Source organism: Planococcus citri, chromosome 2, assembly GCF_950023065.1.
Source record: "Planococcus citri chromosome 2, ihPlaCitr1.1, whole genome shotgun sequence".
Classification (NCBI taxonomy): domain Eukaryota; kingdom Metazoa; phylum Arthropoda; class Insecta; order Hemiptera; family Pseudococcidae; genus Planococcus; species Planococcus citri.
The window spans coordinates 32,655,872-32,670,277 of NC_088678.1; the positions used below are offsets into that span (position 1 = coordinate 32,655,872).

General features: G+C 34.1%; 1 protein-coding gene and 1 long non-coding RNA gene across 3 annotated transcripts; one reads left to right on the top strand and one right to left on the bottom strand.

The window, feature by feature from the left end:
• Positions 1-34: 34 nt before the first annotated feature.
• LOC135835445 (uncharacterized) lies at positions 35-9,267 on the top strand. The gene is made up of 7 exons (XM_065349703.1): positions 35-989; positions 1,231-1,355; positions 5,875-6,019; positions 6,130-7,023; positions 7,182-7,306; positions 7,894-8,038; positions 8,874-9,267. Exons 1-4 carry the CDS (start codon positions 932-934, stop codon positions 6,207-6,209), a joined length of 408 nt encoding a protein of 135 aa, XP_065205775.1. The 5' UTR covers positions 35-931; the 3' UTR covers positions 6,210-7,023; positions 7,182-7,306; positions 7,894-8,038; positions 8,874-9,267.
• Positions 9,268-10,046: 779 nt separating this feature from the next.
• Positions 10,047-12,507, bottom strand: LOC135835446 (uncharacterized). Of its 2 annotated transcripts, XR_010556889.1 has the most exons (5): positions 12,037-12,507; positions 11,490-11,605; positions 11,236-11,377; positions 10,656-10,939; positions 10,047-10,352 (listed from the first exon to the last, which is right to left on the bottom strand). It is a non-coding gene; the product is annotated as an uncharacterized LOC135835446 (long non-coding RNA). The 2 variants fall into 2 exon arrangements; XR_010556888.1 differs by having other exon boundaries at positions 10,047-10,939; positions 12,037-12,481.
• Between the last annotated feature and the right edge of the window lie 1,899 nt (positions 12,508-14,406).

Here is a 14,406-nt window from a genome sequence, read left to right on the forward strand (position 1 = left end):
GAGGGTTTTTGCTGTCAGTAGATTCGAAACGCGATTTGAACAGCTCTCACTCTTGCTTTTTAAAAGGTTTGAACCTTTCAACCCTTCCCCAACCTTTTCAGCTAGGTATATACAGTTCTTCCCCCGTCCCCGCATAGCATCTCGCACAACTTACCAAAATTACCCTTACATTCCATCCACATTGCACAGTAGAATCACTTTCTTGTTTTCCCCTTCGCGTCTTTCTTCCACCAGAACCGCTTCCTCCACGCAGCATTCAGATCCCCCTGCCGCTCACCACATAGCTGCGATGTACAGATAGTTTTAGGTACGTAGGTACTTATCCAATACCTAATTGCCTCTGTTGATGTTTTTGACTCCGAAAGTACTGTTCTATTCTTCAAAATTTACACTTCTTATTTTTAAAAAAAAAACTTTTTTCATATGCACAAAAACTAGCGTAAGCTTACCTACAGGGAAAACCATATCCGAATGGCTAAAAAAAAAAAAAAAAAAAAGGATAATTATGGTACCTACATAAGTATCTAATTAATTGCATATGTATCACTCGACTATAAACTAAGCTGTAGGTAGTGTAGGTATATCTAAAAGGAGAATAAACGCTCATGAGTGAAGAAGGTAACGGGGAATAGAAGGTAGTTTTTATTCTGCAGCAGTGACAAAAAAGGCGAGGAGAAAGAGTTGGTTTTCAGAAAACAGGAGGACGTAAGAAACGGTGACTAAATAAAGATTTCTTATTTTAAAACCAAACGAAGATGCATGGAAGTGATATCAGTTTTGAACAGAAAGTCTTTTTTTGAAAGCGTATGTTGTGTGTCAATTTTTTTTTCAATTGTTTCTTACGAGTACATATTCGTATACCATCTGTACAAACTTTCCATACCCCATAAAGAACTAAATTTATGTACTCAAGTGCATTTTTTCGCATAAAATGTCTCGACATTTGATTTTAATCTTAGCATGGATTTCATGTTCAACCATTTCCTTCGGTAAGTGAGTACCAAATTATCAGTTTCTTATTAGTTTAGAATGTGTACCTACCTACTCGTTCCTACTTTAGTAAAAATATCTACCTATTGAAAACATCGAATAACTCCAGCAAACCCTAATTTTAATAAAGTATACTAAACACCTATCTAGGTAAGTAGGTAAAGGTATTACTTAATAAGAATCAGGTGAGATCTATTTTTTTTTAATGAGTGAGATGTACTTATGACGTTATTTTTATAGGTTCTACCCTCGAATATTATCGTGCTTCCAACAATTCACTTTATGCGCTTCAAGTTAACCAAAGTTGTGCTATAATTTGTTCAGATATAAATGAAGTTGAATGGAAGCTTAGCACTACCAATAAAGTAAGATCTTATTTTTATTCTCATTAAACTCGTAAGTTAATTAGACTATAATCCATACACGAGAAAGTGCTCTAGAAGTTGATTTTGTATTTTTTTTTCGGGGACCAAAAAAATGCGCTGCCAAAATGAAGGTACTACCTGCCCCATTTGGAAAAGTGCAATTTTGAAATTTTTTCCCCGCACAACGAGGGGGTGGACCCTCAAAAAGGTGATTTTGGGGACATGGTCGGGACCGAAAAAACTCGACGGGGTTGTGTTGGGGGACTTCTCCCGATACCAAATATGTAATTTTTTTCCGTGAAACCCTGCACAACTGCATTCTATGGCACTTTGAATGCGATTTTTATGCATTTTTGGCCATTTTTGATGGTAAAATGGCTCTCGTGTCTACGATATGGCTGAGGACCGAACAATTTCTTGGACGTTTGTTAGACGGGGCTATTTGAAGCCCAACTGCGCAAAAACGGCGAAAAAATACTTGCACAACGCGATTTTATGAGCACTAATAGGCTTGTTACCACTCCCCCGCCCCCCGAATTAAATAATGCATTGTGAATTCGATAATATCGATGCGACCCATCAAAATGGTATAAAATTTCGCGCCGAACACAAAAATCGCAATCATTTTAAATTCTGACCCCCCGCGGTGGAGTTTTGCCCCCCAAACTGAATATAACGATGATATTGAACAAACTTTGCACGTTACACGTCGATACTGAGGATTTATGTGTACGCAATCAGAATGAATCTCATATTCGTTGCTTGGGAATATTTTTGCTTCAACATTTTTCATTTAATCTCCACCCCCTCCCTTCCCCTTTAAAGACTATTTTTGAACATGGATTTGAAAACTTGAACATGACCTATCAAAATGGTACAAAATTTCGCGCTGAGCTTGGAAATTGCAGTCATTTTTCACTTTGACCCCCTTGGTGGAGTTTTGCCCCCCTCCCTCCCTCCATAAAGTCAACTATGAAATTGAACACGTTGCACATTACGTTTCTGTATATAAGGATTTATGTAACAATGTGACAATATAAAAAAATATTCAAGGAAAAAAATACCAAAAAAAAGATGAAAAAATGAAATGAAAAAAAAAAGAAAAACAGAAAAATATACAAAAAAATGGAACAACAATGAATGATTCAAAGAATGCAAATGAAAAAAACGAGATGAAATGAAAAAAAATAACAGAAAAATAAGAAAGGGAAAAAATACAAACAGATAAGAAAATTGGAACAGAAATGAAAGATGAAAAAAAAAATATAAATGAAAAGAAATCAGATGAAATAAGAAATGAAGAAAAACAATAAAAAAATTACAAACAAGAAAAATGGAATAACAATGAAAGATGCAAAAAATGTAAGTAAATGAAAAAAAAAAAAAATAAGATGAAATGGGTAAAAACAGAAAAATGAGGAAAACGAGAAAAAAATGAAACAACAATGGAAGATACAAAAAATACGAAATAAACAAAAAAATACAAAGAAATAAGATAATTGGAACAAAAATAAAATATGAAAAAAATATAAATGAAAGAATACGCTTTCCCGAGCTCCATCGTTTCCAAACTTCATTCCAGTCATGAGAAAAATAGTCAATCGAATGTGAGGAGCGAGAGACTGCAATTTCCAAGCTCAGCGCGAAATTTTGTACCATTTTGATAGGTCATGTTCAAGTTTTCAAATCCATGTTCAAAAATAGTCTTTAAAGGGGAAGGGAGGGGGTGGAGATTAAATGAAAAATGTTGAAGCAAAAATATTCCCAAGCAACGAATATGAGATTCATTCTGATTGCGTACACATAAATCCTCAGTATCGACGTGTAACGTGCAAAGTTTGTTCAATATCATCGTTATATTCAGTTTGGGGGGCAAAACTCCACCGCGGGGGGTCAGAATTTAAAATGATTGCGATTTTTGTGTTCGGCGCGAAATTTTATACCATTTTGATGGGTCGCATCGATATTATCGAATTCACAATGCATTATTTAATTCGGGGGGCGGGGGAGTGGTAACAAGCCTATTAGTGCTCATAAAATCGCGTTGTGCAAGTATTTTTTCGCCGTTTTTGCGCAGTTGGGCTTCAAATAGCCCCGTCTAACAAACGTCCAAGAAATTGTTCGGTCCTCAGCCATATCGTAGACACGAGAGCCATTTTACCATCAAAAATGGCCAAAAATGCATAAAAATCGCATTCAAACCCTCATAGAAAATCACTACTAGCGTCATTACTAAAAAAAAACACTAGTAACTTTTTCGGCAAGTAGCGTCACTACTACTGACAGACGTTACTAATGACTAGTAACGTTTGTCAATAGTAGTGACACGCGCAAATTTGCGCATTTTGCACTGAAAATCATGGCAAAAACATGTTAATGGGAGCTATTTACTCGTAGACCCTCCTAGAACAACGAATTCTCCCCAAAAAAATTTTGAAAATTAAAAAAAAATTCATGCCTGGGGTGGGGTTCGAACCTGCAACCTCTCACTCTCTAGTCACCTGCCTAACCAACTAGGCCACTGGGGAAGTTGGAAGATGAGGTGTTTGAAACATTTATATGCACTTTTTAGCACTCTGGACTTCAAAAAAATTTCAAGTTGAATGATTTTTTACAAAATTAAAACTGAGTTTTTGGTGTGTTGATTTTTCTAGATAAAAATTAAATGGATATCATACACTCGTATTCGATATTTCTTTGCGAAAATAGACCCTTCCTCGTCCCCTTACCCTCGTTCCCCCCTCCGAGGGGGCTGGTACCTCGAAATTTTTTTTCATTTTTCGACTGCAATTTCGGTTTTATTCGCAAAAATGGACTTTTTCCGTTCCTCTCCCCTCCTCTCACCCCCTGAGGGGGCTGGTACCTCGATTTTTTTAAATTTTCGACTGGAATTTAGGCTTTATTTGCAAAATTCATGAATTTTTTTCCGTTCCTCTCCCCTCCCCTCCCCCTCCGAATATTGAAAATATAAATGGGGCCAGAGCAACTGAGCAAGCCACAACAAAAGTTCTTGACAATTGACAATTCTTCATTTTTTTCAGGATATAATTTCTATATTTTTACAAATAACCAATTTGGCAAAAAATTGAAATGTTAAATGATTATTTCCAGATATTTGGCGAAAAAAGGGGAGTTTTAGATTGAGGATTTCTGGTAGTTTGACTAAAATGCAGCGGAGGATCTTTTTTTGAAAAAATCCTAAAAATATCGCATTATTTTGTGATGTGAGAAGTCAATTTTGCTACTATCTAATTTTGGTCGGAGAAAGAAAAAGGAAAATGATCTGGCCCAAGCGGAAAATTTTCAAAATTATGGTTTTTGGTAATTCTTTAATTTTCACTCGTTACTAGTGTCGGCTCGGTCATTAGTAGCGTTAAATCATTCACTAGTAACGTTGAGACAGTCGCTAGTATCGCCAAACTGATCGCTAGTAGCGTTGAGCTGATCGCTAGTAGCGTCAAGTCAGTCGCTAGTAGCGTCGAGCTGGTCGCTAGTAGTGTTGAGCTGGTCGCTAGTAGTGACAAGTTGGTCGCTAGTAGTGACGAGTTGGTCACTAGTAGTGACGAGTTGGTCGCTAGTAGTGTCAAGTTGGTCGCTAGTAGCGTCAGTACAAGCGCTAGTAACGTTTTCGGTATCACTAGTAACTTTTTCAGAAACGCTAGTAATTTTTTGAAGTCACTAGTAATGATTTTCTATGAGGGAAGTGCCATAGAATGCAGTTGTGCAGGGTTTCACGGAAAAAAATTACATATTTGGTATCGGGAGAAGTCCCCCAACACAACCCCGTCGAGTTTTTTCGGTCCCGACCATGTCCCCAAAATCACCTTTTTGAGGGTCCGCCCCCTCGTTGTGCGGGGAAAAAATTTCAAAATTGCACTTTTCCAAATGGGGCAGGTAGTACCTTCATTTTGGCAGCGCATTTTTTTGGTCCCCGAAAAAAAAATACAAAATCAACTTCTAGAGCACTTTTTCGTGTATGGATTATAGTCTAAATCGGCACTCTTACTTGTAAGTAAACAAAATCTGCACCTTCATGATTTTTAGTTTTTCAAAGACACTTTTGATTACTCCCTTCAGAAGTGAAATCACCAAAAAAATGTACGTGTATAATGTTGTGTATCGCTCCCAGCTGTGTACAACATATACACATATTTTAGTTTTGCTGCTATTTTGAGAACCCCCTGACACCCTCTCTAGGCCTGAACTAATTTCTCTTTTAAATTCATTTTTGTTCAAAATTGAACTTCGCAGAAATCGACAAAAAGTGAGAATAAAATGGGCTCGTTTTGGTCTCATTTTCAGCAAAATAATATTATCTAGAATCGCCCTAGATATATGTTCATTTCAATTGTCCCAAATGTGTAAAACGTTATTTTCATACATAAGGCTCCATTTGAATCTCATTTTATCGTTTACCTAATTATGTGAAATACGAGTATGTACATCAAAAATATCTGGACGACTAAAACCAAAGCAATCAATGTACATAAATATGCGCCTTTTCGATGTTATTGTACAGGCTACTAATTCAATACATGAAGAGAATCCATATCGAAAAATTGTCAAAATAGAAAAGGCCACAATCTACGATACCGGTGTTTACACGTGTCAGTCTAAAAGAGACCCCAACTTATTCATCAGATTTTTTATGCGTATTTTTGGAGGTAAGGCCATACTTACACATACATACGTTGTATCATAGGCACTACCTATGATTTTATTTTGGTGCCAGTATGCTAGATTGCGATTTAAATATTCATTTTTCATGTTTCAGGTGACATTCCGGGCTGGGTAACTCCTGATGATTGGCGGAAAACGCTTACTCTCAAAATACAATTGAACAGCAGTGAATGATGACTTAGATACATATACCTAGAGCTGATTGTGTTTGGTGTAATTCCTTACTGTTCATAAAATTCATACTTTCACATTTTTCTTGAATTTTCTTCACACTGTACAAATATATAATATGTATACCTAGGTACTTGTTTCAATCATGAGCCAATAACATTGATTTTATCAGAATATTATTCAACACCGCACTCATAAATCAAAATCAATTTTCATCACTTTATAGGAATGTTTTATTTTTCTGCCTGATATTGAAACTTGAGAACATTTTAGCTAGCCACATCATGAACAAAATGTGCTCAAATTTAACAATTTTCTGAAGTTTAATCAATTTTAAGTAGCTAGGTATCTACAAAATAGGGTTGAACACGAAAAGACGCTAGACGGGGTCATAATGTTTATACCTATACCTGTATCATTTGACTAAACTGGTTAGGAAACATTCACGCTGTGACAGAAGAAGTAACGGAAATAAAGGGCGATGAAAAAAAAAGGTCGGAGAAAACATATAGGTAGGCCGTAAGAAACGGTACTTGACTAAGTTCTATGTGAATGTGATAAAAGACTTTATTTTTTAAAAACCGCTTGGAGAAGTATAAAACGGATTGTTATAACAGATACCTAGTCTTTTTTGAACTTGTAGGCCTAAGTTGTGTGTTGATTTTTTTTTCTGGTTCAATCTTTCTTAATTCGTACTTCTTTAAAAAAATAAATCTCCATAAATCTACAAGTGTAGGTATAATCGCAGTGTTTTGCATAAAAATGACTCGATATGTGATTTTACTCTTAATGATTTCATGTTCAACCTTTTCCTTCGGTAAGTGGATATAATATTAACATTATCATTTCGGAATTCTTATAAATTCCGAACCCTAATGGGTACCTACTGTACTTTAAGCTATATAAATGAAAAAAAAAAAAAATAGTGGATATTGTGAGAAAAAAAATGAGTGACATATGACGTGATTTTTAAAGGTTCTGCCCTCGAATATTATCGAGTTCCCAACAATTCTCTCTATCAGCTCTTCGCTAACCAAAGTTGTACCATAATTTGTTCAGATATCAATGAAGTTGAGTGGAAGCTTCGCACTACTGACAATGTAAGTTCTTATTGTCATACTCATTAAACTAATAAATTAATCGCCACACCTTTATGTCAACAAAATCTGCATTTTCACTGGAACCGTATTACGTGACTTACCTATGTAGGCTTACATAGTTTTGGTCAAAAACACGAATCTGAGATGAATTCAAAAATAGGTTTTTAGTCTGAAGTAAAAAAAAGTTTATGCTTTACAATTTTGGTTTCGAGCACTTTTTTCTCACACAGGATGCGACTGCGTAGGTTCCCCATAAAAGAGGGGCTTATGTTGAAAAAATACAAAAATGCAAACATTCGATAATTTCTCATCTCTCCTGACCTGACCACAAAAACAACTCAGATTTTAAAAAACTCACTTTTTTTTTGTTTTAGGGTCTAAACTTTCGATGAAGTCCATTTTCAACCCAAACACACAAAAAAAGTTCAAAATTGTTGCCTAGTGTAATTTATCGCCCTCTAGCAAACAGGAAATTTATAAGCTCTACGATTTTCAAATCTGTGCATTTTATTTTTAAACAGGTGTATCTGTATATGTAATGCTTAGTATCAATGTAATTAAATTGCCTTTTTGATGTCATTTTACAGGCTACAATTTCAATTGATGAAGAGAATCCATATCAAAAGATTTTGAAAATAGAGAAGGCCACAACCTATGATACTGGTGTTTACACGTGTCGGTCCAAAAGAGACCCAAAATTATTCATCAGATTAATTATGAGTGTTTTTGGAGGTGAGGTTATGTATGCGCCACTTATTTATTTTCTAATGCGATACCATTCTCCATTGCTACAGTTACCCAATTTGAATTGAATGCGAAATTGCGAATGATTATTGATGATTAGTACTTACCTATCTACTTGTTCGCATTCACAAGTTTATTATAAAAGAACATTTTTACTAGAATTAATGTGGGAGATTAAGTACTTCTTGAGTTTGTTTTAACAGTCCTTTTCTGTCACTTATTTTCAAATGAAAAAAAAATGTTTGCGAGACTGCAACTTAGCATGTTTATTTGGAATGCAATATAAATGTGCCTTCTGAGTGCTTCGACATCTCTAACCTCCCCCAGTGGCGTAGCCAGGATTTTCTCAAAGAGGGGGCAAAACCAGATTTTTAGGCATGAAAAATCGAAATGAGGGGTAATTTTCTTGAAACCTATCGTGATGTGTGGTGATTTCTCGAAAACGGAGGCAAAATTACTGCTCGAGCGAAGCGAGAGCGAAAATTTTTAGAAAAATGGGTCCAAACAACAACAAAACTTCTATTTTTGCATGTTTTCTTTCAAATTTTTGCTCGCAAATCACTTTTCAACTGATAAAAAAATTATTTTTTTCCACCAATTTCATTTTTTTTCTTTGCGATTTTCAATTTGCACCATCTCAGCAGCACCTCTGAAATTACCCTGAAGCTCTCAAAATTGGCATGAATACGTTTCAGTTGAAGTTTTTGAGAATGAGTTTGTTCCTTTCTTATCAAAAAGCGTGACTTTATTTCGATGTCATCACCAACGTAAGATGTAATTTTCATATTTTTATCACCTATACTTACTTACCTATGTGTTTCAGGTGACGTGCCAGGCTGGGTAACTCCCGACAGTTGGCGCGAAACGCTTGCACTCAAAATTCAATTGAACAAATGAATAGAATGATGGATTTCATTGTAAGATGTTTAATACCTTAGCTACTATCGACGTTTTTTTTTATATGTACTAGGTAGTATAGGTACCTTGTTGGTATCTTTCAATTTTTTGCATTAGCCTAGTTGATCGTATTAGTAGTTGTTAAATGTAGAGTTGTATCCATATCTAAAGGATTTTACTTTGAAATAGGTATAAAAGAATAAAATTAGGTCTTAATCCAAAAATAACATTTAATTAGGCATTAATGTTAAATTAGTGCTAATGATACTAGAAAAGACAACCAAATTAATAAATTTATAGCTATTCTCACAAGGAAGGTATCCCAACGTGCAGAAATATTTTCGAACTAGACAAAGCTAAATTGAAAGAGCACGCAGTAATATACATATCATCAATCAAAATTTTGAGTGTTGAGGCAACTTCTCTGTAGGTGCCACCAATTTACAATACTCAAAAACGAAAATTTGAATGATGAATTTTTCTACTTACAGCTTTTAAAGGTGAACAAAAAAAGGCCCTCAGCCGAAATATCTGTTTTACAAAATGAAATTAATAGTTACATACAGAGACATCTAAAAATAAAGGAGCCAATTCTCTCCAAGTCTTCGGATTAAATAACTAAATATTCGGAACTAAAGAACGTATGTTATTGTGTAGAATGTAGAATTGTAGATCGTGTATGGAGAACAGCGCACTCGACATCTCGAAGTTACGGTGCAGAAATGATTGCCTACTCTGCGCATTTACAGGCCACATGCCACATATATGCTTTTACATAAAAAATTATGATGTCAGAATTTATAATTTTCCAGCATGAACTCCAAAATTGATCAATTAAAACACAAACGTTTTACAGTTTTTCTCAGCACTCACTAGCTGGACGAGTACATTAAATGTACTGATCTACTTCCTCTTGTTCAAAAAAGTGTGATTTCTGAGTGAAGATTGTCATTACGTCATTACATTGTTCGGGACCTTCAATTATCAATGAGTTAAATACCTACCTACCTATTATTGTCAGTAAGTACGTTCACGTATAATTGCAACTTTCATTGAATAAATTGGCACATCACAAATCAAATAAGGATATGATCGTTGATACGTCTAGAAGAGAAAGGATATATTTTCAAAATGATCACCTTAGTACATACTTTTACGTTACACTTAGTAGGTAAGTATCATACAAATACAATTTTTTTTTGTTAATTATACAAAGTACAGAGTCGATTTTGTAATTAATTATTTTATGCCAAGGTGGGTATGGTACTAGAGAAGCCCAATCAAATAAGAAATTGATTTTTCAGAAAATAGTTCTTCAAATAGTTAGCGGTTTCTGGCGAATATACGAGCAATTCTACGTTAGGGGATGTATTGTATAACTCCCTCAATAAGGTGTTTTTCATTCCTAAATCCAAAAAAAAAACGCATCTTAGTAAAGAATCGATTATGTTCAAAAATGTTCCTTGAGAAAAATTCTTTCCCGGAAAGTTCATGCAGAAAGTGTGTGTTTTTTTTTGCTGATACGAAAGAAAAAGGAAATGGGTCTTTTTGAAGTTTTACAGAATTTTAAAAAGTGTTATGAACTCTCCGCATAGGATTTTTCATCAGGAACATGTTTCAACGCCACTGATTTTCTCTTAAGATGCACTTCTGGCACTCCAATGCAGATATGAGCAAAAACTCTATGTTTAAGGAAGTTTCATCTTACCCCCTCCCGAGAGAATCTCAATCTCTAGACGGTGATGTTCAGTAAACTTCAAGAACAAGAACTAATATTCACGAAAAATATTCATTTCAGCTTCTCATGATGCATGCATATGAATGACGGTTTACCGATGAAGATGTGATTCGTATACACTCGTAATTTGACATACGAGATAGGTGTAGTACTGTATTTTGGTTAGGCGAAGAAGTTGAATGGTGCTTCAAATTTTATCGAACATCAACACAATTCAATTGGTAGGTCATAAGTAGCATTGATTCGTGGGAATACTGAAATCAAACATAGGTAGGTAGGTATTGATTAAATTTTGTTCAATTAAAAAAATACACACACATACGTAATATACACATTCCAAGAACTGAGACTGATTTAAAATGAAATTAGTAATGAATTTCGTTGCTAGGTATTGCCTAATCCTTGCACAAATGCACAATAAACATTTAGATAAAATACGTTAAATACGTAGTGCAAGTATAGCTTATAGCAGTATACCTAACTACATAAATAGGTAGGTAGAGGTACTATTCATTTATAAAAGAAATAGCACACAGAAAATAGCTCTTACTTTTAACGTGAACAACAATGTTTGAAAATACATCTGGGTTCTTCTTAGATACGCATGTATAAACACCAGTATCATAGATCGAAGCCTTTTTTATTATGAGATACTTTTTGTTCGGTGAATCCACCTGAATTGAATAATCGGGCTAAAAACAAAAAAAAAACACCCATGAATGATGAATACCATTTTTTTAGTCAACAAAGTGTGTTTTGAACTTTTTGCTTAGAGATATAAGGTTAATCAATCAAGGTAATTACTTTGTACGCATCCACCATCCATTCAACTTCATCAGCTGTATCAAAACATGGCACGGAACACATTTTGTTTAGGTTGATTGGCACAAGCGAATTGTTTTTATAGGATACTTCCAAACCTATGAAAAATACCTTTTTGATATTATGCATTAAATACATTACCTATGTAGGAGGTACTATGTAAGAAAAAAATATCAAGGAAACTGAACAGGGCAGTAGTATAATTCATTTATAGGTATTCAAGAACGCCGAATCACCTCATGTACTTTCTTTCACAGATTTCTTCGTTATTGCAAAATAATGAATAAAAACCAAAAATTCAACTGACGAGTTCGTGTGAAAAAAAACTTTAGGATTTATAATGAGGTAAACGTCCAGAATCTATTTCATTTAAATTTTAGTTTACGTAGGTATGTAGGTATCCCTCATAAAAGCCTTGTGGCACGTTGAGGAGGTGAGGGTGTGCCGCAATGTTGTGCTCCCAATATTAATAAAATAAAACTTTATATCAGGAAAAAAAAAAAAAAAAGGTATGTAGGTATGTACTTACCGACAGAATAGACTGAATTTGAAACCAATGCTATGAGTAAAATCAAAAGACTTCGCGACATTTTCACAACCAGAAATTACAGAACTAAGTTTATTTACGATCTAAGTAACTGGTGTTTAAACGAGCAGGTCTAGAAATAGACGAACTCGGTGGAACAATGAAAAAGTAACGGTAAATAGAAGGACTTTTTTTTTTTTACAGACGTGCCTAATTTTAAAAAAGGTTAGTAGAAGGAGAAGTGTGGGGTTATTGTAGTATCTAAGTAATGGAAAAAAAAGGTTGCGGGAAAACATAGATTGGACGCAAGTAACGGTACTTAATTGAATACTGTTACTGTGTGAGTGTGTGAGTGTGAGAGAGATTTTTTTAAAACCAGGTGATATCTAAATTGTTACTTGTTAGAACAAAAAAGTCCTCAAAGAACAAAATTGAGATGTTTTTATCCAAAAATATCGTTTATATGTAATTCAGTATACGTATTACGTATAATGTTGAATTAATACTACTGATAGGCTACAAAAACAGACAATCAAATTAATAACTTTACACAAATACATATCCCCCAAAAAATTCTCCGAAAAAGAATCGTACACCCCGCCCTTATCAGGGGAAAGAATGTAAATATTTTAGTAATAAAATGTTGTGATATCATTTTGAAAACCGCCCCCTAAAGTTCAACCAAATTTTTAAGGCTTTTCCTTTGAAGTCAAGATTATAAGTTAATTTTGAAACACCTTCTTTTTAACATAATTTTTAATCAAAATAAGCTTTCAATTAGGTATCAATATAAAACTATTAAGTGTGTAGGTTCAACAACAAAAATTAAAAAAAAAAAAAAAAAAAAAAAAGTAGGACAGACACAGAGTTTAAAGAAGCTTGGTAATCTAATCTGAATGTTGAACTGTGTCTACCCCAATTTTTTTAGAAATTTTTTTGTTGTTGAACCCACACACTTGATAATTTTGTACTAATAATTGGTCTAAAAAAAATTTGGGCGGACACAGAGTTCGAAGAAGCTGGTTAATCTAACCTGAACGTTGCACGGTGTCCGCCCAAATTTTTTTTAGACCAATTATTAGTACAAAATTATCAAGTGTGTGGGTTCAACAACAAAAAAATTTCTAAAAAAATTGGGGTAGACACAGTTCAACATTCAGATTAGATTACCAAGCTTCTTTAAACTCTGTGTCTGTCCTACTTTTTTTTTTTTTTTTTTTTTTTTTAATTTTTGTTGTTGAACCTACACACTTAATAGTTTTATATTGATACCTAATTGAAAGCTTATTTTGATTAAAAATTATGTTAAAAAGAAGGTGTTTCAAAATTAACTTATAATCTTGACTTCAAAGGAAAAGCCTTAAAAATTTGGTTGAACTTTAGGGGGCGGTTTTCAAAATGATATCACAACATTTTATTACTAAAATATTTACATTCTTTCCCCTGATAAGGGCGGGGTGTACGATTCTTTTTCGGAGAATTTTTTGGGGGATATCAGTTGTTTTTCTTACGTAGTGTGTGCAAACTTTTTTTTCAACTTTTAAAAAGGTTGACAGAATTTTGACAATTTATGATTTTTTTTTGTTTCCAAAAGACAGACGAGTTCAATATCTCGAAATACCAAGAAGTTGTCATTTTTTCAAAATTTTGACATGCTAGAAATTAGTTACATTTTTTTCTTAATTCATAAAAGTTGGACAAAATATTGGCAATAGGTATTGACAAATTTCAAATTTCAAATTCATTAAACTTTAAAATACAAACTTCAGAATGAAAATGTTGCTGTAGTGCAGGTACTTACTTTGTTTAAATTTTCATCAAAAAAATCATCCAATTTTTAAACACTCAGATAGGTACTGAAACTTGAAATTCTTTCAACATTTCAACAAATGCAGCTAGTTGGAAAGCCGAAATTGATTCTGCAAACTAATTTGAGCACACTATTAAGTCAACTGCTGGTGGATTTCAAGCCGTTTTGGAGCCTCAAGCGACTTTTTGAAAATTACTGGAGCCATCCACGCATTTTCAATGCTCGAAATTTTCATAAAATTTTATCAATTAAGAGTAGGAAATTCGAAATTCAGGCTCAATTCCAACTTCAGCACAACATTAAGTTGGCTGATAGTGGGTTCAAGTTATTTTGAAGCCTCCAGGGACTTTTTGAAAATTCTTGGCGCCTCCAGCAGATTTTTAAAACATGAAATTGCAACAGAATTCCACCTTTCTCACTCCATTCAATAGAGTGTTATAAAAATTTATGTTTCAAAAATCTCCTAGAGGCTCCAGGTATTTTCAAAAAGTCGCTAGAGGCTCCAAAATCACTTGAATCCACCTAAAGCCGACTTGATAGAGGAGTGCAGATTTAATTTCGAC

Excerpts from the sequence above, each read along its gene's own strand:
- LOC135835445 (XM_065349703.1), top strand. The coding sequence starts at position 932 with ATGTCTCGACATTTGATTTTAATCTTAGCATGGATTTCATGTTCAACC. Across the intron at positions 1,356-5,874 it reads AGCTTAGCACTACCAATAAA|GCTACTAATTCAATACATGA; the intron begins GTAAGATCTTAT and ends GTTATTGTACAG. Across the intron at positions 6,020-6,129 it reads TTTTATGCGTATTTTTGGAG|GTGACATTCCGGGCTGGGTA; the intron begins GTAAGGCCATAC and ends TTCATGTTTCAG.